General features: G+C 32.6%; 4 protein-coding genes across 21 annotated transcripts in view; 2 read left to right on the forward strand and 2 right to left on the reverse strand.

The window, feature by feature from the left end:
• The window catches only part of LOC127064761 (regulating synaptic membrane exocytosis protein 2), a 152293-nt gene extending 146772 nt beyond the window's left edge, over positions 1–5521 (reverse strand). For 8 of the 15 annotated variants that reach the window (XR_007781824.1, XR_007781825.1, XM_050996294.1 and 5 more), the window contains exons 1-2: positions 3596–3716; positions 277–530 (exon numbers count right to left, since the gene is read on the reverse strand). The gene's annotated coding sequence lies outside the window, so the exon portion shown is untranslated. Of the gene's footprint in view, positions 1–276; positions 531–2992; positions 3088–3595; positions 3736–3906; positions 4010–4207; positions 4341–4518; positions 4622–4819; positions 4960–5068; positions 5218–5383 lie in introns of those variants that run through there. The other 7 variants (XM_050996286.1, XM_050996288.1, XM_050996290.1 and 4 more) reach the window with 7 other exon arrangements.
• Positions 5522–7333: 1812 nt separating this feature from the next.
• Positions 7334–8109, forward strand: LOC127064766 (cytochrome c oxidase assembly factor 3, mitochondrial). 2 transcript variants are annotated; one of them, XM_050996311.1, is made up of 2 exons: positions 7334–7559; positions 7723–8106. In XM_050996311.1, exon 2 carries the CDS (start codon positions 7826–7828, stop codon positions 8102–8104), a length of 279 nt encoding a protein of 92 aa, XP_050852268.1. In that variant the 5' UTR covers positions 7334–7559; positions 7723–7825; the 3' UTR covers positions 8105–8106. The 2 variants fall into 2 exon arrangements, with proteins under 2 accessions (XP_050852268.1, XP_050852267.1); XM_050996310.1 differs by having other exon boundaries at positions 7348–7559; positions 7815–8109.
• Positions 8110–8280: 171 nt separating this feature from the next.
• Positions 8281–9686, forward strand: LOC127064765 (mitochondrial dimethyladenosine transferase 1). Its single transcript, XM_050996309.1, has 3 exons — positions 8281–8913; positions 9003–9156; positions 9243–9686. Exons 1-3 carry the CDS (start codon positions 8283–8285, stop codon positions 9481–9483), a joined length of 1026 nt encoding a protein of 341 aa, XP_050852266.1. The 5' UTR covers positions 8281–8282; the 3' UTR covers positions 9484–9686.
• LOC127064759 (uncharacterized) overlaps positions 9535–24964 on the reverse strand; it is a 79626-nt gene continuing 64196 nt past the window's right edge. For all 3 annotated transcript variants that reach the window (XM_050996285.1, XM_050996284.1, XM_050996283.1), the window contains 12 exons: positions 23410–23806; positions 21418–23067; positions 14161–16139; positions 13524–13735; positions 12591–12855; positions 12088–12309; positions 11868–12017; positions 11615–11722; positions 11346–11498; positions 11111–11227; positions 10925–11026; positions 9535–10827 (listed from right to left, as the gene is read on the reverse strand). In XM_050996285.1, coding sequence (XP_050852242.1) covers positions 10699–10827; positions 10925–11026; positions 11111–11227; positions 11346–11498; positions 11615–11722; positions 11868–12017; positions 12088–12309; positions 12591–12855; positions 13524–13735; positions 14161–16139; positions 21418–23067; positions 23410–23806 — 5484 coding nt within the window. In that variant the 3' untranslated portion in view covers positions 9535–10698. The remainder of the gene's footprint in view (positions 10828–10924; positions 11027–11110; positions 11228–11345; positions 11499–11614; positions 11723–11867; positions 12018–12087; positions 12310–12590; positions 12856–13523; positions 13736–14160; positions 16140–21417; positions 23068–23409; positions 23807–24964) is intronic.

Below are 24964 nucleotides of genomic sequence, written 5' to 3' on the forward strand. Positions count from 1 at the left end.
ACAACAACAACAACAACAACAATAATAATAAAACTTGACATACTAATGCAAAAAAGATAAATCATTTTTCTCAAGGAATTACTCCCACAAAAAAAAAAAAGGAGAAAGAAAAAAAGAAAAGAAACATTAATAATTCTTGATACACCAAAAAAAAATTTGATACGACGAGAAAAAATGTTGACATTATTGACAATGTGATGGAAACAAAAAGAAATAGAAATTATTAAAAAAAAAAAAAAATAATATAAATAAAAAAGAATAAAAAAAATTACTTACAATCAATAATTAATAACTCTTCATCTATCGATGGATAGTTTTTCTTGACTCTATTCGGCTGACATAAATCAGTATTTTTTTTCAGGACCAGTTTGAAAGCTTTCGAATCGCAAAATCGATCGTAACTGCGTCATCGTACCCGTTCGTTGCTCACGTCAAAGAACGGATTACGCTCGTTAACGGGGTTCTCCTACTCCAAGAAATATATTCAAGTCCCACGTGATCGTTGTTGAAAGGCAGAGTGAAGTTAATCTCTAAACACAAAAGAAATATATAATTAACAAGTTACTTGTTACGATATTTTTCAATATCAATATTCATTCCATACAATACATAATCTGTTCGTTTTTAATAAACGAGAATAATACATACAATTTATAGTTTTTTATTTCGTTAGAGAAAAAACAGATTCGATATTTCATTCGTTATTATTTTTATATAATCAACTATTAATATTAATTAAATATTAATTAATTCGATAAACTCTAATGAATTTGAGAAACACTTAAAGATAACAAAATGGCATCCGAAGCAAAGAAAAAAGAAAAGAAAAGAAAAAGCAAAAAAAAAAGAATATGAGAAGAAAGTATTTGAAGAAATACTTTTTTTCTTTTTACTTCAACGACTCTTTTCGGCCATTATCATGTTTTCTGAAGATCGAAAAAACCGTAAAGGCTTTTTATAAAGCTCTAAATTACCTTATGCATGAGAGAGTACCGTTGCAGTTTATTAATAATTCATCGAGCACATTTTCTAACGATTGCGACGTATTACTCGCACGAATCGCTCTCAATGTTTTCTATTTCGGATTGATGTAATAAAAATAATAGGAATAATAATAATAATAATAATAATAATAATAATAATAATAATAATAATAATAATAACAACAACAACAATAATAATCTACGTAAACTTATCGACGTTCCTTTTCGATATTTCAACAGAATTTTTATCCTCACGATTGTCGACTCTTCTGTACAAAATACAAAAAAAAAAATAAAAATAAAAGGAAATGAAAAAAAAAGAATTTAAAAAGAAAAACAAAAAAAACAAAGATTCGTTATCACAAATCTTTCGTTTGTTATCGTCTTTCGATGATAATTAATTTCCGACTTAAACCTCGTTGTTTAATTAGAAATAAATATTAAAGGTAAAATAAAAAACGGAATGAAAGCGCTAACTCGTTATAAGAACTCTTTTGTCCTTCTCTTTCGATGACACTTAATTTTCGACTTAAACTTTCTTGTCTAATTAAAAATAAAAAACTAACGGGCACAAAATAAAAATAAAAAAATAAAAAAAAGAAAGACAGAAAGAAAGAAATAACATTAGTGTGAGAGAAAGAAATAGAAAGACAAATAGAGAAAGAGGGATAAAGGTTAAACGTATCTAAAGGAAATAAGTATCTTCCTCAAACTTTCTAACGAGATTAAAAGCCATTAAATCTCTCTCTTTTTCTTTATATATATATATATATATATATATATATATATATATATATATATATATATATTGAAACAAAACAGAGAGATTCCATTTTATTTCAAATAATTTAGTACCAATGTATACGATCGATCTGTTTAGCGTATCATGTCCTTACACGAAAAGAGATTTCCTTTTGAAATAGGAATAAGTGTCAAGAAGAAAAGAAATATTCGTATTTTCGTATTTTACTTATTTGATTCAGGATTGCGAACCTAACCTCATATCACGCGCATCGTCTTTGATAAACGATCGTCCACGTTTCGTTTCGAAACAAAGGAACACGATATTTGCAATGGCTTCGTAAATAAAACGACGATATTTTTTCCTCAATTTTCTTCTTTTTCGTTTCGTTTCGTTTCGTTCTACTTTGTTTCCTTTTTTTTTTTTTTATTTTTTATCAACAAACGATCGAGAGAGGAAGGAAAAGAAAGAAAAAGAGTGAGAGAGATAAAAACAGTAAGAGAGAGAGAGAGAAAGCTTTGAAAATTGTAACATCGAAAAAGATAAGAATTATGTGATAGTTCTGTCGATAATGTGTCGACAATAAAAAAGGAGAAAACTAAAGATAAACGTTTTGTAATTTCTTTTTTCTCTCTTTCTCCTCTCTCCTTTTCTTTTCACTCTTTCCATATAGGAAAACTTTATTCTTTTCGTGGTCGACATTATCAGAAGCCGAGCATTCCAAAAGGTTTCTTTACCTCTCACTCTCTCTTTTTCTCTTCCATTTTTCTTATACATACACTTTGCCCCACGATTCTTTCATCATCGAGACAACAAAGAATACATCGCTTAACGCTATATGTATGTACTTACTTATTATGGTTTATGCGCACTTTAGAGTAAAAACGCGTGTCACACGACGATCAAGCATTATCATAGATATTGCTTGAGGCTTTACCCTACTGCCACGTACCTTAACGGTCCTCATAAATAAAAAATATCGTCTCGAGTCCTATGAAATCCGTCGGGTACTTTTACGATTTCGAAGGAAGCCTTAAGAATGATCGTCGAACGTCCTTTCGTGTATCTTCGCCATTTTCTCTCGATACGGTAATCATTTGTCCGAACAATTTACGAAATTTTACGTAAGGACACGAAGATGTACGAACGAATTTCTACGAATTAGATATGTACATGACATATATACGTATACGCGAATAATGTGCGATGGTTAAATGTCAACGTTTTCGCTCGAATTTTCCTGCTATTAGAAACGATAACTATTTACCTTTAACCTTGTAGATTCGTAACGTGAGTTATCCAAGCAGGAAGGACGATGTATTTAGAAATTCAGAAAAACGCCAAGAAGGATCTTCGAACGTTCTTTCGCATATTCGCCATGTTTTAACTAGTCGATCACGTGACAATGAAATTTTACGAAATCTTACGTAAGGTCACGAAGGTGTACGAACGAATTTCTACGAATTAGATATGTAAATGACATATATACGTATACGCAAATAATATAGAATGGTTAAATGTCGATGTTTCCGCTCGAATTTTCTCGCTATTAGAAACGATATCTATTTACCTTTATCCTTGTAGATTCGTAACGTGAGTTATCCAAGCAGGAAGGACGATGTATTTAGAAATTCAGAAAAACGCCAAGAAGGATCTTCGAACGTTCTTTCGCATATTCGCCATCTTTTAACTAGTCGATCACGTGACAATGAAATTTTACGAAATCTTACGTAAGGACACGAAGGTGTACGAACGAATTTCTACGAATTAGTATATACACAACCTATACGTATACGCGAATAATCTACGACGATTAAACGTCGATATTCTCGATCGAATTTTCTCGCTATTAGAAACGATATCTACTTACCTATAACCTTGTAGACTCGTGCAACGTAAGAAATCCTCAGCAAGAATATCCTTGGAGTCGCGATGTATTAAGAAATTTGGACAGAAGATCGTCGAGTATCATCCTCGTGTGCTGCATCATCTCGTCCTGAAGGCGATCATCTGTGTGAGCAGAATTTACGAAATTGTACGAAAGGGCACGAAGAGGCACGATTAAATTTCTACGAATTAGATACGTATATAAACACATACGTATACGCAAATGATGTACGATGGTTAAAAATCGACGTATTCAATCGAACTTTCTCGCTACTAGTAACCATATCTATTTACCTTTATCCTTGTAGACTCGTAGCGTGAGATATTCCAAGCAGGAAGGACGATATATTTAGAAATTCAGAAAAACGCCAAGAATGATCTCCGAACGTTCTTTCGCATATTCGCCATGTTTTAACTAGTCGATCACGTGACAATGAAATTTTACGAAATCTTACGTAAGGACACGAAGGTGTACGAACGAATTTCTACGAATTAGTATATACACAACCTATACGTATACGCGAATAATGTACGACGATTAAACGTCGATATTCTCGATCGAATTTTCTCGCTATTAGAAACGATATCTACTTACCTATAACCTTGTAGACTCGTGCAACGTAAGAAATCCTCAGCAAGAATATCCTTGGAGTCGCGATGTATTAAGAAATTTGGACAGAAGATCGTCGAGTATCATCCTCGTGTGCTGCATCATCTCGTCCTGAAGGCGATCATCTGTGTGAGCAGAATTTACGAAATTGTACGAAAGGGCACGAAGAGGCACGATTAAATTTCTACGAATTAGATACGTATATAAACACATACGTATACGCAAATGATGTACGATGGTTAAAAATCGACGTATTCAATCGAACTTTCTCGCTACTAGTAACCATATCTATTTACCTTTATCCTTGTAGACTCGTAGCGTGAGATATTCCAAGCAGGAAGGACGATATATTTAGAAATTCAGAAAAACGCCAAGAATGATCTCCGAACGTTCTTTCGCATATTCGCCATGTTTTAACTAGTCGATCACGTGACAATGAAATTTTACGAAATCTTACGTAAGGACACGAAGGTGTACGAACGAATTTCTACGAATTAGTATATACACAACCTATACGTATACGCGAATAATGTACGACGATTAAACGTCGATATTCTCGATCGAATTTTCTCGCTATTAGAAACGATATCCACTTACCTATAACCTTGTAGACTCGTGCAACGTAAGAAATCCTCAGCAAGAATATCCTTGGAGTCGCGATGTATTAAGAAATTTGGACAGAAGATCGTCGAGTATCATCCTCGTGTGCTGCATCATCTCGTCCTGAAGGCGATCATCTGTGTGAGCAGAATTTACGAAATTGTACGGAAGGGCACGAAGAGGCACGATTAAATTTCTACGAATTAAATACGTATATAAACATATGCGTATACGATGTCTATTTACCTTTATCCTTGAAGCTCGTAAAACGTAAGAAATCGTTAACAAAAATATCCTTGAAATCACGATGTACTAAGAACTTTCGAACAAAGCTTGCGGAAAGATCGTCGAGCATCATTCTCGTATGCTGCGTCATCTTGTCTGAAGACGATTACCTGCGTGAACAAAATTTACGAAATTTTACGTAAGGACACGAAGAGGCACGATCAAATTTCTACGAATTAGATACGTAACAAACATAAATATACGCGAATAATACGATGATTAAATGTCGACGTTTTCAGTCGCATTTTCTCGCTCTTAGAAACGATATTAATTTACCTTTATCTTTGTCGATCGTAACGTAAGAAATAACGAGTGAATATCTCGTTAGAATTACGATGTATTCAGAAACTCGAAAGAAACTTTTAAGAAAGATCGTCCTTTTCTTTCTCTTCGTCATTTTTCTAAGAGTCGATCACGTGAGAGAAAAGTTACGAAATTTTACGTAAGAACACGAAGATACACGAACGAGTGTACTATACGTATATGTATACACGTAAATAAATGATAGTACGAATCTGTAGTTCCTCTCGTTAAAGTTTAGTTCGTATTTCCTCATTAGAAGAAATTCTAACCTAATTATCTCGATCCTTACGAAACTTATATAATATAACAAATAATAATTCAGAGATCTGAGGTTGTAATCGCGATGCATTTACGTAGAAATTTCATAACTATGAGAATTCTAGGTTAGAAGTAAAATGGTTCAACGTCCTCGAAACCGTAGTTAACCTAATCAAATTGGAATCAGTTAAGTTAGTTTCATGTACGTTAACGTATTGTTATAGTTTGATATATAGAGATAAATAGATAGAGAGAGAAAGAGCAGATTTACGAAGCAACGAAGACGATGATGTACATGACGACAAAATCGTCACCATTTTATTTACGAACAAAATCCACAATTTACGTTTTCCAAAAGTGCTAATCTTTTATATACGATCACCCTCATCATCATCATCGTTAACAGCATGGTCAGCAGAAGCTTAGGAAAACTTCGTTGACAGGCTACAGTCTATTCAGCAAGAGATGGGATTGTAAGTTTGAATGAATACCTATATAATTGCATGCCCTTTAGACTTTATGTCGACCTACGCAAAAAGAGAGAAAGAGAGAGGGAGAGAGAGAGAGAGAGAGAGAGAGAGAGAGAGAGAGAGATTGAGAGAGATAGAGAGGGTAAAACGCTGCGTAAATCATACTATAAATATAAGGGTGTGTTCACTCAGAGGACTTATTTCAGTGCTGTTTGCGTAGTTTCAAAATTGACGTCATTCGAAGCCAACAACGAACCTGTACAGATCGACTTCCTTTTCACATGATTGTATGCATGTACAGGATGGACCAAAAGTTCTTAAGCTCGTAATAGTTTGGATTAATAAAAAGAAAAAAGAAAAAAAAAAAATTAAATTTTAAATTAACCTAAAAATTATCGAAAAAGAGTAATAGGTTATCGATTTTTTTAAATTATCTGAAAATTTTGGCTCACCTCGTACGTCGTTACTCTGGTTCACTGTAACAATAGTTGACGTGAGTTAAATACCTTTTAATAATTTAAATTTCAACCAGGGATGATTTACTTACTTCGACTCTTGTTATATAGATTTTTTTTCTTTTTTTTTTTTTTTCATTCATCCTTTTTATCGTTTTTCTTAGCTCGTAATTCTGTTTCTATTTTAAAACGTTGGTATTCGATTAAAAGAAGGTTAGTAGACAAGTTTTATTCGCTCTCTCTCTCTCTCTCTCTCTCTCTCTCTCTCTCTCTCTCTCTCTCTCTCTCTCTCTCTCTCTCTCTCTCGCTCGCTTAATCGCTCTATGAAAATTCCAGCAGCATCGAGAAACATCTGGTATACTCGTAAAATATGCAAGCAATATTTATGTATGTATGTATGTATGTATATGTGTACGTGTATGAAATATCTATGCAGTGAATATTCAATCGATAACGTCAAAGCATTTATTAAAGCTTGCGAGTATAGTTGCAGCTTGCGAGTATAACGAAATATGAGAATTTTTTTATATGGAATATTGGAATATTTTCTATGAAACGATTCCTTTTAATTCAAAGGGAGTAAATGCATCGTATAGTGTTATCTGATAAAATAAGAATTTATAGTAGATATATTTATATGTTAGGAATCTATATTGTCGACCGAAAATATCGTAACAAAATAAAAGTTTATCGAGTGTTGGTATTATTCGTGTATGTAGGATGGATGGGTAATATTGTACGTATTATCAATGTAGTAAACATCGGTCATTTTCAGAACTGTTCTTATATACTTTGTAAAACACATGTATAAGATAGAAAGAATATTTCCGTCGGCTCGTTATAGATTTGGAATTTTGTAGGAGTATTTTTAAGATCGAGAATATAATTGAAAGTGTATATTAATATATTAAGATAAAATATTACGATTGTATTTTCCGAAGGAAAACTTTGATGTAACCATCTTTCGTAAGTTTTTACAATTTAGTATAACGAACTAACCTCTTTTTCATTTATAACAAATTTTACTTGACTTTATTATTCTAATTGTTTTAATTATCGATTATTACGATTTTTAATGAAAAATTTACATTTATTGTAATATGTAAATAGCGTTTATTTAATTTGACAGAAAGAATAAGTTTGATTTATATGTAAATTTGATAATGCAGCACACAGTAAAATATTGCATTTGAAAATGTATAATAAATATTCTATTCTAAGCTGATCGAATCATGGATAAGGAATGGATGCCTAAAGTTGATTTGAAGAAAGATAGAGCTAAAATCAAAAATATTCATATTTCCTTAATGAATGAGATAGAGAAACAGAACTCGGAGCGAGTGAAACAGTTGATGAAACTTCGAAGGTCGAATCGAATACTCGGTAGTATATTAGGAGTTACAGTTTTGTCAATCTATTTCTATACAATATACACGGTGAAACAAGAAAAGTTCTTAGATGATTTTAATGAGCCCGAGAAGATAATCATACCACCTCAAACCAACGTATAAATTAGATCTGAAATCTGTCGACTTGATCAATATATATGTATATTTATACGCATATAGCAGCCTTGATTTCAGAATATAATTGTTTTAATTTCATAATAAAATTTGAATTACATACTTCACATTTGACTATCTACAAAGGGTCTTATAAAAAAAGGATTAAAAGTGTTGTATAAAAAAAATGTTGAATATCAGACTACCTCCTCTTCCAACTATTAAAGATATCATAAAGTTATATAAATTATCCGCCTTGAAACATTTGTCGCAAAACTTTTTATTGGACGAAAGACTCATTGATAAAATTATCAAGAAAGCTGGAAATCTTAATGGAAGTCATGTAGTTGAAGTAGGACCTGGTCCAGGTGGATTGACAAGATCTATAATAAGAAAAGGTCCTAAAAAGTTAATAGTTGTGGAAAAAGATAGAAGATTTAAACCGACATTAGATATGCTAGCGGATTCTTTCAATTGTGTACACGGTGAAATGGATATTATATACGACGATATCAGAAATTTAAATATGAATAATATATTTCCTATGGAAGAGAAAAAGGAATGGATAGATCAAGTTCCAAATATTCATTTAATTGGTAATTTACCATTTAATGTTTCGACTATTTTAATAATTGAATGGCTTAAAAAAATATCGGAACATAGTGGTCCGTGGACATACGGTAGGGTAAAAATGTTATTAACGTTTCAAAAAGAAGTAGCAGAACGTTTGGTAGCTGAACCGTTTGATAAACAACGATGTAGATTGTCAGTGATGGCACAAGCATGGACTCAACCTTTTCTCTGTACTATTATTCCAGGTAATTAATTAGAACGTAGTACTTCGAGGTTCTTATTTTTTATCCAATTGCGAGTAGATTAATTTCACTTTTTTTACTTATGTCTGAAGGAAAAGCTTTCCTCCCAAAACCGGATGTAGACGTAGGAGTTGTAGCCTTTGTACCATTGGAACAACCACGTACGAAGCATGAATTCAATATTTTTGAGAAAGTTACAAGACACATTTTTAATTCTCGACAAAAATACAGCATTAAATGTGTCGGGTAAGTCCAATATATTTTTCTATACTCTATTAATATTCAAATTGATTCCAACGAAATCATAAAACTATTGATTGCTTTCCTTGCAGAAAACTTTTTCCAGAATATTGTAGACAAGAATTTTCTAATTTGGTATATAAATTAAGTGATCTAGATCCAACGTTAAAACCGACACAACTTACTGTCGAGGATATTGATAAAATAACAACCGCTTACAAATATGTGATAGAAAAACATCCTGAGATAAGCATGTATGATCATCGTGCATCGCATCGAATAATTAACAAAAAATATACCCAATTAATTTCTGTCGATGAAATTATAGAATGACAAGCACAACTTGTATATGAAGTGTAATTGGATTAGAAAAAAGGATTCCTATATTTTACCATTGTTTTATTTTATTTAGTCGGAAGATGTAGTTTATTACAATCGTTTTATAATTTCAATTAAAAGAGCGTACGTGTATAAATATACACTTATATACATGAGTATGGCTTAGCGTTTAAATAAAACTATAGTACAATGTACAATTTGTATTTCATTAATGATGTGTTAGCCATAGTAAAATACTGTTAAGTATCATTCAACTTTTCGAGAGAAATGCATTCTATATAAACCTAAAAAAAAAAAGAAAAAAAAAAGAAAAAACATAAGAGACACTTAACGATACTCTTTTCTCAGAAACATATTAAATCAACTCTCATACGTTCTCATTCAAAACTTTGCAAAACCCTATTACCTCAAAATTCATATATTGCCAGATATTGAAGAATGTTGATAAATGTAATTATGGAGGATGCAATTGATTTTTGTACCGTGGTTCCCGAAATTAATAACGAAACGATAATACCCAATACACCGGTTGATATCACAGCTACTCTTCATTTCTTTTGAATTATAAGAATATATACGTATATATATATTATCATCATAATAATAAAAATAATAATAATTATCAATATTAAATAATTTTATACACACATATATATATATATATATATATACATACATATATATATGTGCGCCTATATACGTGTTATCTCACACGTATTCTCTAGATACGGATAAGATAAATAAAAAAAAAAAACATATATTATATGTATTATATAGTTATGATTATATATTAGTTAGGAATCGATAAAGAAAATCGTTGCGTCCTATTATAATTACAGTTACGTAGGAAACTAGAGTTTCTGCAACGAACTGTATACACGAAGAAAACGAAACGATAATCGATTTAGTCGACAATATCGACTAAATCAAAAATTCCAAAGACTTTCTGAATGCTCTTCGACAATATATCGAAGTGCAGTGGAAATCATCATAACACGAATTTTCCTATTAGTAGTAAATTTATAATTTTTACTTGAAGAACTATTCCTTGTTTTCTTTTTTTCCTTTTTTTTTCTTCTCTTCTTTTCTCGCAGAAAAATCTTGCAAAACAGAGTTTGCAAATAATTTGTAATTAGTTAATTGGTAATTTCAATTCTTCATATTCATATTCTTCCACATTGTTTAATCGTTTGAGATTTAATTGTTCTTTTAATTTCTAGCCATACCACATATCATGATATTAGGTAAAGCTCCACGACGTTTGCGCCAAGCACCAAGAGATTGTGCATGAGCTTGCAATGTTCTACACCATCTCTTTGTTCTGGCACCATCTTCGGCCTATACAAAAATATATAGTTATAATTATAATGATATAATTAAGGAAAAAACAAAATTATAGTATAGAAAAATAGACAAATTATACGATTATTATTACCTTGAATATAAACGTTTCCTTGGAAGATAACTCTTGTATCTCAAAGTAATCCTCAAGATTAGTTTCACAACATACTATACATTTATCGAGGTACAAGGGTTCCTACAAGTATGGTGTAACAAGTGATTAGAATTATTAATTAACGATTTTGATCATTCATCTATCTAAGTAGTTGCATCTACTTACACGTAGTAAAGAATAACGACCAATTTTTTCTTTCACCAAAAGTAATGTTGCATCCTTGATACCTATGTGTCTTGGAAAAAGAGAATCATCGTTGAATTCCAAATATTCAGCGGTTGGCTAAAAGAATTATTTTCTAGTTAGATAATAATTTAAAGAATCTTTCTATTATGTAGAATTTATCAAGTTTTTTCTTATTTTTATTTTTATTATTATTATTATTATTTTTTTAATTTACCTTGCCATTTGTGACAAGCATGGCAGTAACAGGAGATAGCTTGACAGTTCTACCTCGTCTCCAATTATTGTCTGTTGGTTGAGCAACCAAAAGACGACCTTCCAAAACAAATCTTGCTTCTTCATGCGCCCATTCCAAAATTTCGACAGCCATCTATATCAATATAAGCAACTTTTTTATTTATTCAAATTAATAATTTTGATAATACGTATGTTTGAATTTTTTCTTATTAGATTTTATTAAAATTTAATTATATTCTTTTTTATTACCTTTCTCAATTTGATGTTCACCATATCTTGCTCGCCGGTTGATCGTCTACCATTTTGTATAATTGAAATTCTTCTCCATAATTTTGTAGATGTAACGTCCTTGGCTTCCTGAATAGTTTATTTATTTATGGTGTTAACGTTATAATAATTTTCGGTGTATTATAATAATTATATATATATATAAAAAAAAGAAAGAAATCAATTATTTAAATTACTTTGATAATTCTAATTTTAACATATCATTATTACTTACAGCATTCATATGTTCTAAATGCAATTCTATATTAGTTTGAGCTTGTTTGAGTCTCTTTTTTGCTTCTTGAATATCTGGTCGGACTGATGGCGTAGCTTTTAACAATCGTGCCAATAAAAGTGGATATTTAGTTACTCTTTGAACTGGAACCTAAAAATAATTTTTCATAAAATTGACAATTCAATTATAATAATGATAAAGAAAAAAAAAAATACTGTACCATTAGAAAAGAATTAAGATTCATTCTACGTAGAACAGTGTTCTCCATTTGGGAGACCCTCAGAAAAATACGAAGAAGCTCTTTCTCCTTTTCTAAATTTTGTAAAAGCAAACTTGCACTGCCTTGTCGAGTGCAATAACTTTCAAAAGCATGAAGCATCCTTTCTGATTCCAAAAATATTTTACCAACATCTACTGTTAAAAGATCTTCATCGCCTGATTCCTATATTTAGCAAAAAATGTTATTAGTAAATTGTTGATACTTTGATAAAATAAAAGAGAATAGCAAGTTTATTTTTTATGAGCAAATTGATAAAAAAAAAATTGTTAACTTAATTTATTTTTTTTTTCAAACGTATACAAAGTATCAATATATCAATCATTTTAATATTAAAAAAATAAAAATAAAAAAATAAAAAATATGCAATAAAATTAAATAACGTATTAAGTTTATATGGAACACATTTGATCGATTTTTTTTTTATATATATATATAAAAATCACCTGAGCAAATTCTACAGCATCCTTTAATTTTTCAGCAAGAACAAGATTATGTTCTAATAATTCTTCGACATTGAGAAAGATAGCTGACAATTGTTCAGATGTTAGAAGGCCTGCATTCAACATTGGACGATGAAATTCCTCAAGAATGATCTGTAGATCCCTGCCATATTTTTGTTCGGTCTCGACAATCTCTGTAATGATTTCCTTCCGTTCAGCTCTCTTCTTAGAACATTTCCGGCATACAAAGGGTGCATAAACGACTCCACTGAAAAAAAAAATAAACAAATCAGTTAATCATGACTTCCTTTCTTGAAAATGTCAATTTTTCAATTATGTAACAAAGAGAGAGAGAGAGAGAGAGAGAGAGAGAGTGTATGTTTGTGTGTGACATTCAAAATTAAAATCACTTTCGCTTGATCATTTGCACCATTTATCGATGGATTATGCGGCTCGATAAGGACACTTTCGCTCTTTACGGATAAAAGGAATGACAAATAAGAGGAGAAAGCAGTTTGTCATGTGACCTGACTTGCAAACATTAGCAAAAAGAGTATCGACACTTTAAAATGTTCAAATACGATCTGATCGTTAGTTCCTGTGTATTACATCCATCATGTCATCTAATTTAATCTCTCTAACGAAGGAAATAACAAGACCCGAGAAAAAAAATTTTCCAACATTTTTTACCAAATGAAAATGTAACACCTTGCCAGAGCTAACAACGTGCCAATTAGTTACTTAACAATAACGAAATAAAATTAACAAATAACTCCTTCTAAGTGTTAAATGATTATTTGTTGTAATTTCATTTAGAAAATCTACTAAACGAAATTAACATGATAATAATCTAATCTTGAGATGTAAAAAGAAATTCTTGGACTTGAATTTTCTCGTTGAAATTGTTGAGAAGTGTGATAACATCTGGTCTTTTACCTGTCCGTTATCAAAGGATCCAAACGTTGTTCGCAATCCTCACAGAGTTTCGTATCACCGGAAATCACTTGCGGTATTCCGCTAAGTAGACTTCCTGGTCCGGACGAAACGTTCCCGCTTCTCCATCTTCTTGCCACACCTCGACTACTACTAGCTTGACTACTTTCTGACCCAACACCGCTATCAGTCCTTTCGATGTCCACCGTTCTTGACTATAATATAAATTAGTAAGTATAGTTATGTCGCAAATAAAATTATTATTATTATTAATTCATTTTATTATTTATATTAGATAATGTTTATTATCGATTGGTCAAATTTATTATGAATTTATTTTATATAAAAATTTTATATTATTATTATTATTATTATTATTTTGTAAACTTTTATGAATTAATTTCAACTTTCAGTATTATCAAAATTTAGAAAACAATAATATAAGATTAAAAAATTTATATTAATTGATATAACAACACCGAATATAATATATAACGTAAACTACAGGATGAGACAAAAGTTTCTAATCTTGTATCAGAATTTTAGCTTGAAAAAGTATCGAGAAAGATTTTTTCAGTCACATAAAATTTTTTCGTCCATTCCGTATATATAATAAGAAAGGAAAAAATTCTACATTTACCTTCAATGTTTCCGGCAAATTAGTCAAGATAATATTACATTCCTCGCTGCTGTCAGAAACATTCGAAATTTGTGAACTCTTAGAACTGAGATCGCCTAAACTGGTCTCCTTTTGTTCATAGAGTGCCTCAAGGTCACCTTCGGTATCCTCCTCCTCGTCATCATCCTCCTCGTCTTCCTCATCGGCAGTTGTAGTACGATCCTTCGAATCCATCAGAAAATTAAGTAATTCGAATTTTGTCGAAATGTTTTCTTCGTCAGGCGAAAGTGATATTTTTTTAAAGAAATCCTCAGGACTCTTTGATAGATAGGATTCAGCTAGATCGTCCGAGTTTGTTTTTTTGAAAACTTCCTCCGACAGATAGGAACCCATGTATTCGCCAGGTCCAACCTTTTTGTAATAATCAACGTCACTAAAATAGATTCTATCTTTAAGAAAATCTTCGGAAGGTGGTGGGCTCAATGGTAAAGGTGGTGGCTCGTCAGGGATCTCTTCGTAAATTGGTTCCTTTATTACTTCGTACGGATTTTCTTCGAGAAAAAGATTAGTAGAAACAAAATCGGTGTCAGAGTTCAAGCTAGAGGATCTAGAGTAATTGGCCTCTAAAGTGGATTCCGAACTTTCGTATTCTTTGCTTTTCAACAAGCTTTGTTTTAAAATCTTGAGGATTGCTTCGCCACTGTCATGATCCAATATCTCGCCATTTTCACGAGCTTTTCTCAATGATCCTTCCAACAGTTTAGAGATCATGACCTCCTTTGAAAGGTCAGACCACTTGGAGATGGTATCTTCAGTGTCTTTCAATTTTTGTTCATTCTGATTCTTCGTTTCCTCCTGCGAACAAATCACTCGTGATAATTGATTAGATTTTATACATATTGGTGTATCAGGAATGTTTCTAGATTGCTTCTCTGATTTAACTGTTGTATCTTCTAAGATATTGATGACAGGCTTATCTTGCTTTGATGACAATGATAATGTGTCTTCCAGGTTCCTCGAACGTTCCTCGTTTCTCTGACACTCGATTCTACTTTGTTTCGATCTAATATCATCGTTAGTCGATTCGACAACGATGTTAGATTTATAATTATCTAATATAACCAAGGTACGATTTTCAACGGAACTTTGAATCTTTGGAACGATCTCGGAATTGACTGATATCACTGTTGGATTGCAAACACTGTCCTCACCGCCGACACTGATAGTGACCTTGTTATCAGGTGTAGATTCAACACCGGAACTTTGATCACCGTTTATCAATATCGACGTTCTCTTAGCTGTTTTTGGAAGTCCAGGTCCTATTTGTAATCTATGAACCAATGGCGAAGCTCGCGGGCTAACCGTGATCTTGCAAACGTTACTTTCGCTAGACGAAGCTGGTCCTATTTCAATTTTCGATGATCCGTGTGAACTATTAGAGTTCCACGATAAAGTAGATGCCGATGATACCGATCTTCTGTGATCTTGTATCGATCCGGAACAACTTAAATCTTCGTTAATCGTTTCGGTATCATTGATCTTAAAACGATGCTTTTGTCGTCCAGGTGGTGGAGACCAACTCGTTGGTTTCATACCACGAAAATGTTCCTGTACAAGATTTTCTTGATCTTTTATCAACGATGATCCAGCTGGTTCTATTTCTTTGTCAATAATGTCGAAATTTTTATCCGATATTTCTGATTCTTCTGTAATATCTCGTTGAGATTCTATTTTCATTGTATCGGAATCAGTAAGAACTTTTGAATCTGAAATCGTATTAATAACTTCTATTTTCTTTGATAGATCATGATCGATGTACATCGTATTTTTCATCGTCGATTCGTTCGTTAGGGTTATTAATGCCGATGAGGGTTCTTTGATTTTTTTGCCAAGACTTAGGCGCATCGTGTCGGCGAAATAAACGTTTGTTGCTGAAACTTGCGGCTTGCTGAACGATCGATCGCTTTGACTACGCGACAGGAAAGATCTTCTCGAGTTCTCTGAAAAGAGAAAAGAAGAAGAAAAAAAAAGAATATGAATATATTAATGAATTATTTGATATGTCATTATCAATCTCGTTTAATCATGAAAATTAAGAAATTTTTTTTGCATCTTGAGTGAATTCAAATTTTTTACATCTTTAACAGTTAGGCCATATTTATAATAATCAATTGATATAAATAAATGTATATATATATATATTCTTATGATTATAAATTATAAAAGTGGGCTAAGTCAAAAAGAAAAAAGGAAGAAAAGTAACGAATTAAATTTTTTCAGACCACCTTTTTAGGCCATTTTTCTAATAATCATTGGCACGAATGCAACAAGATATTGAAATGATATTGTATTATTATATTATTATTAGAGTTATTATAAATTGTAACATCGAATTTATAAAAAGAATTATTTCTTCAGACACTTCTCATTTAGTCCATTTTTTTATGATAATGATCATTATACACCTATTACAAGGAAGTGGTATAGAAAAAAGAAAAAAGAACAAAAAAAAAACAAGATTCTCACGATTCTTCATATTTCGGTTATATCAAACTCTTTTTTTTTTTCTTCACGGAAACAAAACCGCACGTTGAAATCTGAGAAGTTGTAGGAGAAAAAAAAGAGAAAGAAAAAAAGGGATTCACCGGCGTTGATCAAAATAAATTTTTTAAAAAATACACCCACGAATATCGAGAAGATCATTAGGAATTTTTAATATTTTCATTTATTATTATTATTATTATTATTTTTTTTATTAAATTACAGAGTTAAAAAATATGTCGGACATTTTAACGATACTATCATATATTCTCTTTAATAGCCATTCAACATTAAATTCACTCATGTTATGAGATAATTAGAGGAAAGCGATCTTTGCGATAATGAGAAATGAAAAAAAAAAAGAAAATGGCAAAAGAGAAAAAAGAAAGAAAGAGAGAGAGAGAGAGAGAGAGAGAGAGGGAGAGAGAAAATATAGGTTATACGTTCGAGTTCGAATATCGATCTTATCTCGAAGCCAATCCCTTTTCTTCTCGATCTCTCGACATACATATATGTATATGTATGTGCGTGCGTGTTGAGTGAATGAGTGAGTGAACGATTATGTATTCGTTCGTGTCTATATACGTATGTATGTGCAAATGATCGGTGAAAGTATCCACACTGACGAAGAGAATCTTTCGTTGTGGTTAGATTGCATGAAATCTCACTGGTTGGAAAATTGCAATGGTTTTTCCAACATTTGATCTACTTTTTAAAACGAAGATTCCACCAGCTCGGTCGATTTATTCTCTAATCGATTGCTGAATAATTAGTAATTTCACGAATAATTAACAAATTTTCGGAGATTCTTTTCCATTTTCTTCTTTTTTTCTATTTTCGGGAATAATCGAAAGACTAGCGTGTAAAAAAAAGAATTTCTGTTAATTTATGTTTTGTTAATTAAGAAAGTAGAAAAATATATATAAAAAAAAAAAATAATAATAATAATATCAGACTAGTTTATAACAGATGATTTTATCTTTACGTTCATTTACGACATACGGAAGATTATCTAATACTTTTCTAAGACCGGATAAACCATAAAAAAAAAAAGAAAAAGAAAAGAAATATCAGATTCGTTTATCGTAATTTTAATTTTATTTAGATTTATTTTATAGAAAGATTATCTAATACTTTTCTAAGACAGGAAACAGGCGATGAGGCAAAAGTCATTTCGTTCCTTTTCGTAACATTTTCTTTCCTGCACTTATATACATATATATGTATATATATATATATAAGTGTAGGAAAGTGTGTATATGTATGTATATTGTATATGTATACCTGTATCCATATATTAATGTTAAAGAAATTTTCCATTGGATTTTAACGAGATTTCAGGTCAATGAAAAGTTAGCGTTTAAAGTGTTTAACGGTTTGAATTAGAACATGATAATGAGAGCTTAGAGAAAAGATAGGTGAAATAAAATGGTGGTTGAACGAACGAGCTAACGAACAAGTGTTGAGCAAGAGAGAATACACTTTTGTTATGTCACCGATATTAACAGAGTACATATATAATAGTGTAACAAAATTATGTTTCAAAAACTAATTTGCACAGTACTAAAAAAAAAAGAGAGAGAGAGAGAGAGAGAGAGAGAGTTGTGGAGAGTTAATACATAGACCGATTTTGTCTACTTTTAACATCTGTTTAGCAATTTTCGAGATTAGGTGAGAAATCAAGATGACGACGTGGATTATAACAAGCAAAGAACACACATTTCGTAAGATCTTTTTTGTTTCTTGTTATATTTATTATCGCAGAAAAAATGATAGAGATTTTAAAATTAAGATCTTAATAAAATTAAAGAAAAGAAAAACAAAATCCGCTCTTTATAAAATAAAAGAAAATAATAATGTCGTTGTTTTTTTTCTCTTTTCTTACGAAATGTAGAAAGAAAAAAAAAACAAACAAAAAATTAAACAATAGATTCGATCCACCCCATATAAAATAATAATAATGATATCATCGTCATTTTTCCATTTTATTGTTATTGTTACTCTCTCTCTCTCTTTCGTTTTTTTTTTTTATTTTTTTGAGAACTCGCTCGAGAGAAGTCAAGAGTAAATAGTGTCTTTGTTTCAAATCTAATTTTATTGTACGGCGTATGTGAAGCCTGGCCCGATTATACCGGTAGTTTTTACGATGGTACCAAGATGGCGGCTGGTACTTGGTAGCGTCTACCGATCGTCGGAACTCGTTTCAAACATTATGACGCCCTTCGTCCAAATTTATTACGACGCACTTCCACCCGTCACGCGAAAAGAAAACTCTCTTGGTTACTTGTTTACTTTATGTCGAAGTCTTGGCGATACTTCGATATTTCAAAATGAGAAAAGAAAAAAGAAGGACAGATAAAAGATATATAAAACAAGAAGATAGGAAGATAAATGAAGAAAAGGGAGAATAGAAATCCAAGTAAAATCGAACAAAAAATTGGTTTTTCTGTTTTGCTTTTTTTAAACAAAGATAAACGCCAAAATGAAAATAAAAAGGAAAAGTAAGAAATGCGGAAGGACTTCTCTTTGCGAATCGAATCAAGTCGAATCGAATCGAATCTACTCGGATGGAATCGAATCGAATCGAATCGAGTAGGGCCCGAATACAGCGGTGAAATTAGTATGTAACTATTCCTCCTACTCTTCGGGGTCCCGTGACACGAAGACATTTACGATACGGACGAAGGATGAACGTGCCCAACGATAAATATGTACACGTCCTTCCATATAAGGTGGACGACCGCTGTTCACATTGTACCGATCCCTTTCGTATCTTTCCCACGCGTCCACTTTCGCGAATCGAATCACGCCGGTTTTCTTTCTTCCTTTTTTATCTTTTCTTCTTTCCTTTCTATCCTTTCGGCCACGCACGCCATGGAATTTCAACGTTTCTACCTCAAAATTGAGTATTTTTTTTTTATTTTTTTATTATTTTTTTTTTTTTATAAGAAATATATAACATACAATAGAGTCGAGGATTATTCGAGAACAAGATGGCCGACCTATCAAATATCGATTCATTGCTTCATTTTCCGACGAATAATTTTAACGATATTTAAAATTGCAACCAATTAGATGATTCAACTTACTTGTTATCCTGTGTTTAATGTTAATTGATTTAAAAAATGATCGAAAAAATTTGTCGTTCAGTTTTCGACCAATCAATTGGCGGCATCGTTTTCTTTAACATCGCGATAATGCCAACTTGATTTTACCACTTTCTTAATTTATTTATTATTCTATAATTATTAATACTGAATTTGGAAGATATTGAGAAAATAAAAAGAAGTAGATAAAAAAACTGTATTAACGAGAATTTATTTACTTTAGTTTCTTTCTTTGTAGAAAAAGAAGAAAAGAAGGATGAAAAAAGATTAGTAACCAGTTGGAGATATCAAGAACAAAGTTATTTTACTTGGTATGACCAAAATCGGTAATCCAGATTGATATTTGTTGGCTCACGACACTGGCCAACCCTGACCTTATCCACTTTCAACGACTCTGAAAATCGAGTCTCTCGAATCTCTTTTAGGTTGTGATACAAGTAGAATATGCCTGAGGATAAAGCTCAGGGTCGGCAGGATCGGTTAACCTTTCTCCTCTTGTCGTAGAAAGTTGTCATTATAAGGACACAGTAACTATGCCAATGGAATTTTCAACGGAATATTGGCCACTCCTGCTTTTCATAATCGTATTAAAAAAACCAACAATTTTGTTTTATTATAGAGAGGGTGATCAAAAAAGTTTCTAGACGGGATAAAAGTTTCTAATTAATTCGAAAAATCAATCTCTCTCTCTCTCTCTCTTTCCTTAGAGATCTTCTAGATTTTACAATTGATTCTTACAGTTATTAAAACCTAAGCTTGTATTTGTAATCTGAACAAAAAGAAAAACAAATTAGTATGGAAATTTTTTAAAAAAAGGATAATTGATGGATAGAGTTGAAGGTTAGATCGATAGGTGTCTATGTTTCTAAGATCGTTTGACTATGTTAGTAAGAACTACGTTTAGAAATATTTCGTCTTAGTTGCAAAATAATAAATACTTCCTACATGCTGAGAATTTACATAGCAAATACTTGTTTATCTTAATCAATGACTTTACTCGCGTGTACGATGGAAAAAAATAATGGGGAAAAAAGAAGAAAAGAAAAAAAAAAGGGTTCGATCTCTCTTCGTTGACCACATAAAAAGGAGAGTAAAAGTAGATAAGAAGATCGACTACGAGAGAATGGAAGAAGGGAATGAACTTAAAAGATTCAAGTAAAGAATAAAAGCAAAGACAACAAGGACTAGTCAGGTTCGCCCATCCGATTGACTTTATGGATTCGTGATAAGAAACCCTAGACAAGTTTGAAAGAAAGTTGCCAAGGAAACGATAAACGTGTGCTCGTTATCCTTGAAAGATATAACTATTGTTAAAGTCCAAGGTTGTTTCAGATAAGTCTAAGTCGTTAACGTGTTACATTGATCAGGACGATTAATAGTATGTATCGCGCGTGTGTGTGTATGTGTGTACACATACGTAAACAAAAAATACAGGGTGAATCAAAAGTTCCTAGAGGATCTTATAATTTTACGACTTGAAAAAAAAATGAATAAATAAATAAATAAAAAATAAAAAAAAGAACAACTTGGCCCAAATAGTTCTCGAAAGGAAGAAGCAAATGATTTTTAACATCACATTCATCGGGAAAAACTTTTTGTTTCATATTATATACCAAACGAAATCTCTTACCTTCCGACCTAAGTATCAGATCCTTCTCGTCAACTGCGATACACGGAATCCTATCGTTCAATTCTTCAATCTCGATCTCCAATTCCGTTTCGTCCTCTAACTTGATCTGATCGTTGTCAATCTTTTTACACTTGGTGTCCTGTTGACCTTGATGAGATCTCTCATAGTTGGAAGAAGAGATGACGTTCTCGTTCGATCTGATCGGTTCGATCTCTTGATAACACTTCTTACGTACCTCGATGTTATCGATCGATTTATCAACAACAAGATTGTCGATCTTCGAAGAATTTGTATTCGTCGGAACGTTCTTCACTTGCTTTAGAATCTTAGTATCCTTGCTTTTGCTTCTGTTAGCTTTTGGATCACTGATGTTGGGTATGGTTATGAATTTGTGTTTCTCTTGTTGTTCCCTAGGTACGATTGGTTCCTCCTCTTCCTCATCCTCTTCTTCATCCTCCTCCTCCTCCTCTTCATCTTCCTCGACTATAATTGGCCTATCATCTTCCTCGTCTTCATCGTCTTCCTCAGATTCCTCTTTCCGCGTGTCTTTCGTACAATTGGCGAATCTACCTATTCTACTCCACGATAGTCGCGTAGCTTCGGACGGTTTCTCAGGTGCGAATATAACGTTATCGACCTTGAACAAAACGTTCTTTCTCTTACTTTCGATTACACGACCCCTCTTCAAAATGCTCTTTAGCGTTTGCTTAGCTTCCTTCAATTTTCTCGGTGGTCTTTTAGGCGATACCTTTGGTATTGGTATCCTCGTGACCGGTGTATTCTCATCATCGTCGGATATCTCTCTAGGCTCGTTGAATACACGAATTCTTTGACCACCAATAGCTGCCACTGCTCCTCTGTTTGGTATCCTTTCGATCGATTTCACTTTCGACGGATCGAATAGATTCGACGGTGTCCTCGTGTCTGCGTCCTGTTCCAACGCGTTGTCCGATAGATCGTCGCTTAAATCGTCCTCGTATTTTTGTTTCTTCAATAGGAGATAAGGATTAACGTCGCACTCGAGAATACTTCTCCTCGAATCCCCATGATTTTCTTGAACATTCGAGTTGGACGTTTTAGTTCTTGTCAATGTCGTCGGTAATGTATCAGTTGACGTCAACGTGGACGTCTTCGTTGAAACTGAACAATCCTGATTGTCCTTGTTTCTTCCAATCCCGTTCGATCTTTTCGATGTACGCGGAATCGATCTTTGACTCGGTCGATCGATTACACCGTTCCTTTGAACATCCTCCGTTTGATTCTCCTTCAACCAATGATCGTTCGACGCACCAACGAAGCTCTGTCGTAACTTGCGACTTCCCTGTTCCTCGTGTTGCTGTTGTTGTAACTGTTGTAGTTGTTGTTGCTGTTGTTGTTGCTGCTGTTGCTGTTGTTGATGATGGTGATGATGATGATGAGAATGATGAGGATGTACCGTACCCTCCTTGTCGAACCATTCTGATCTCGAAGTAGTACCCTCGATCGAACCCTTTCGTTCTTTGACGTTCCTCGTCAATACGCTCTGGCTTCGCGAATCTCGTTGGGACGATGGTCTGTGCGGCGAGATACTCCGTGCTCTTGATCTTGGCTCCACCAGTCTGTTCCTTCGCATCTGATCGTATGGATCGTTCATCGCTGGTCTCAGTACACCTAACAAGTACAGACATCATCCTATCGTACTTGTCAAAATCGTAATACGTTTGAACGATAATCGTGCTAGATTATGGAAATATCTTCTCTCTTCACCATTGATCAAAAAAAGGAAAGAAAATAAAACAACAAATATTTTTTCTAATATGTAACTGGAAAACTTCAACGACGTACTTTCGCTGTAACTTGTTTTCCTTTTAACTGGGAGGATGCTCGTTGAACGAATATTAACGTACGCATCTACGTATATATTATAATAATAAATAGAAAATAGACAAAATGAAATAAGTTCATAAAAAAAGGAATAAGTAATGTAAATAAAAAATTAATAAATAATGTTACCTGCCAGACTGGGTCTGGACCTCGATGAGGGTGCTGGTAACCGGCAAGTTCCTCCTAAAGGTACACCAGCCAATCGGTGACCACCGCACTTGCGGCAATTGCTTCCGAGTTTCCTGGTAGTTCCGCAAAGGAACTCCGGGCAGGAACATACCACGAGAAGCGGTGCACCCGGTGGTGGGGGTCCCGGTGTCAGAAAGGCTCGAGGATCGTGACCAGGTCTCGACGATCGAACCGTCCCATAAAGCCATGGGTCTCCGTAGATCATCTGACGGGATAATGCGCTACCGTTGCTTATCGTACCCCAACCCTTAACAGGATCATCTGGGTTTTGATTCTGTCGAGATAGACCCAATCTCACGCTCCACGATTTTTTACTCTTACTTAGGGTATCGTAATTCTGAAATAGAAATCGTTTCTATGAATATTATTGTTATACATTTTTATGAGGGTATCAGGTAACTATTAAGCTACATACTCGATTGTATTTGCATTCTTTTTTAATTTTATTTAATTTTATTTTTTATTATCGTTATTGTAATCTCTTTTTTATTTGTAGTTTTATTTATTTGTTTATTTATTTTTTTTTTTAATTATCACAAATTGTTTATATCCAGGAAGTTTAAGTTATGCAGCGTAATTACACTGTTTTATATTAATAGTGGTATTAACTTTTATGACACATTGTAGTATAATTGTACTGATATAAGATATGTATAATTTATAGCATTACTTCTTTAGTTCTCTAGTAAAACAAAAAAAATATATATGAATTTAAAAAAATATATATATATATACTGAAATAGTGAAATAAAAACAAAAATATAGTAAGAAATAATATTTTTCGTAGATTGAATGTTTCGTAAGAAAAAAAATAAATAAAAAATTCAAGAAAAATATAAGAAGAAAAGCTGTAAAATAATAAAAGAACGAAGTGTAATATAAAAAAAAAATGTCCTGGATAATTATAATTATACAAATGAAAACTCTTCGTTATCATCATCATCATCATCATCATCATCATCATCATCATCATCATCATCATCATCATCATCATCATCATCATCATCATCATCATCATCATCATTATTATTATCGTCGACGTCGTCATCATCATCATCATCATCATCATCATCATCATCATCATTGATAAGTTCGATTAAAATTTCTCTATAGTCATCATTGCAATAGCTAATATCCTGATCACGACCTCTAAGCGAAGTTCACTCTCTAACGAAGTTTCAAGACTGAAGAAAAAATTGATAGCGGAAGGACTAATCGATCATTATACCAAGCGTACGTAGAACCTCTCTCTGTCTCTCTCTTGTTTCTTGGACCCTGACCTTGAACCCGGTAGAAGGATCATTTGCTAGACGGTTGGAAAAATTTCTTCTTGTGTCTTTCTCGAGATAATCGAACAGAGAGAAAGAGAGAGAGAGAGAGAGAGAGAGAGAAAAAGAGAGAGAGTCAGACAAAGAAAAACAAAAAGGAAGACGAAGTATTGTTAGTTCCTTTCTTTCCATTTTTTCCCCTTCTCTTTTTTTGTTCCCCTTCCCTT

This window comes from Vespula vulgaris, chromosome 6, assembly GCF_905475345.1.
Source record: "Vespula vulgaris chromosome 6, iyVesVulg1.1, whole genome shotgun sequence".
NCBI classification, from domain to species: Eukaryota; Metazoa; Arthropoda; class Insecta; order Hymenoptera; family Vespidae; genus Vespula; species Vespula vulgaris.

Bases quoted from the DNA above. Each gene is read 5' to 3' on its own strand.
- LOC127064765 (XM_050996309.1), top strand. From the start codon at position 8,283: ATGTTGAATATCAGACTACCTCCTCTTCCAACTATTAAAGATATCATA. The intron at 8,914-9,002 runs GTAATTAATTAG...TTATGTCTGAAG, and splicing joins TCTCTGTACTATTATTCCAG to GAAAAGCTTTCCTCCCAAAA. The intron at 9,157-9,242 runs GTAAGTCCAATA...CTTTCCTTGCAG, and splicing joins TACAGCATTAAATGTGTCGG to AAAACTTTTTCCAGAATATT.
- LOC127064766 (XM_050996311.1), top strand. From the start codon at position 7,826: ATGGATAAGGAATGGATGCCTAAAGTTGATTTGAAGAAAGATAGAGCT.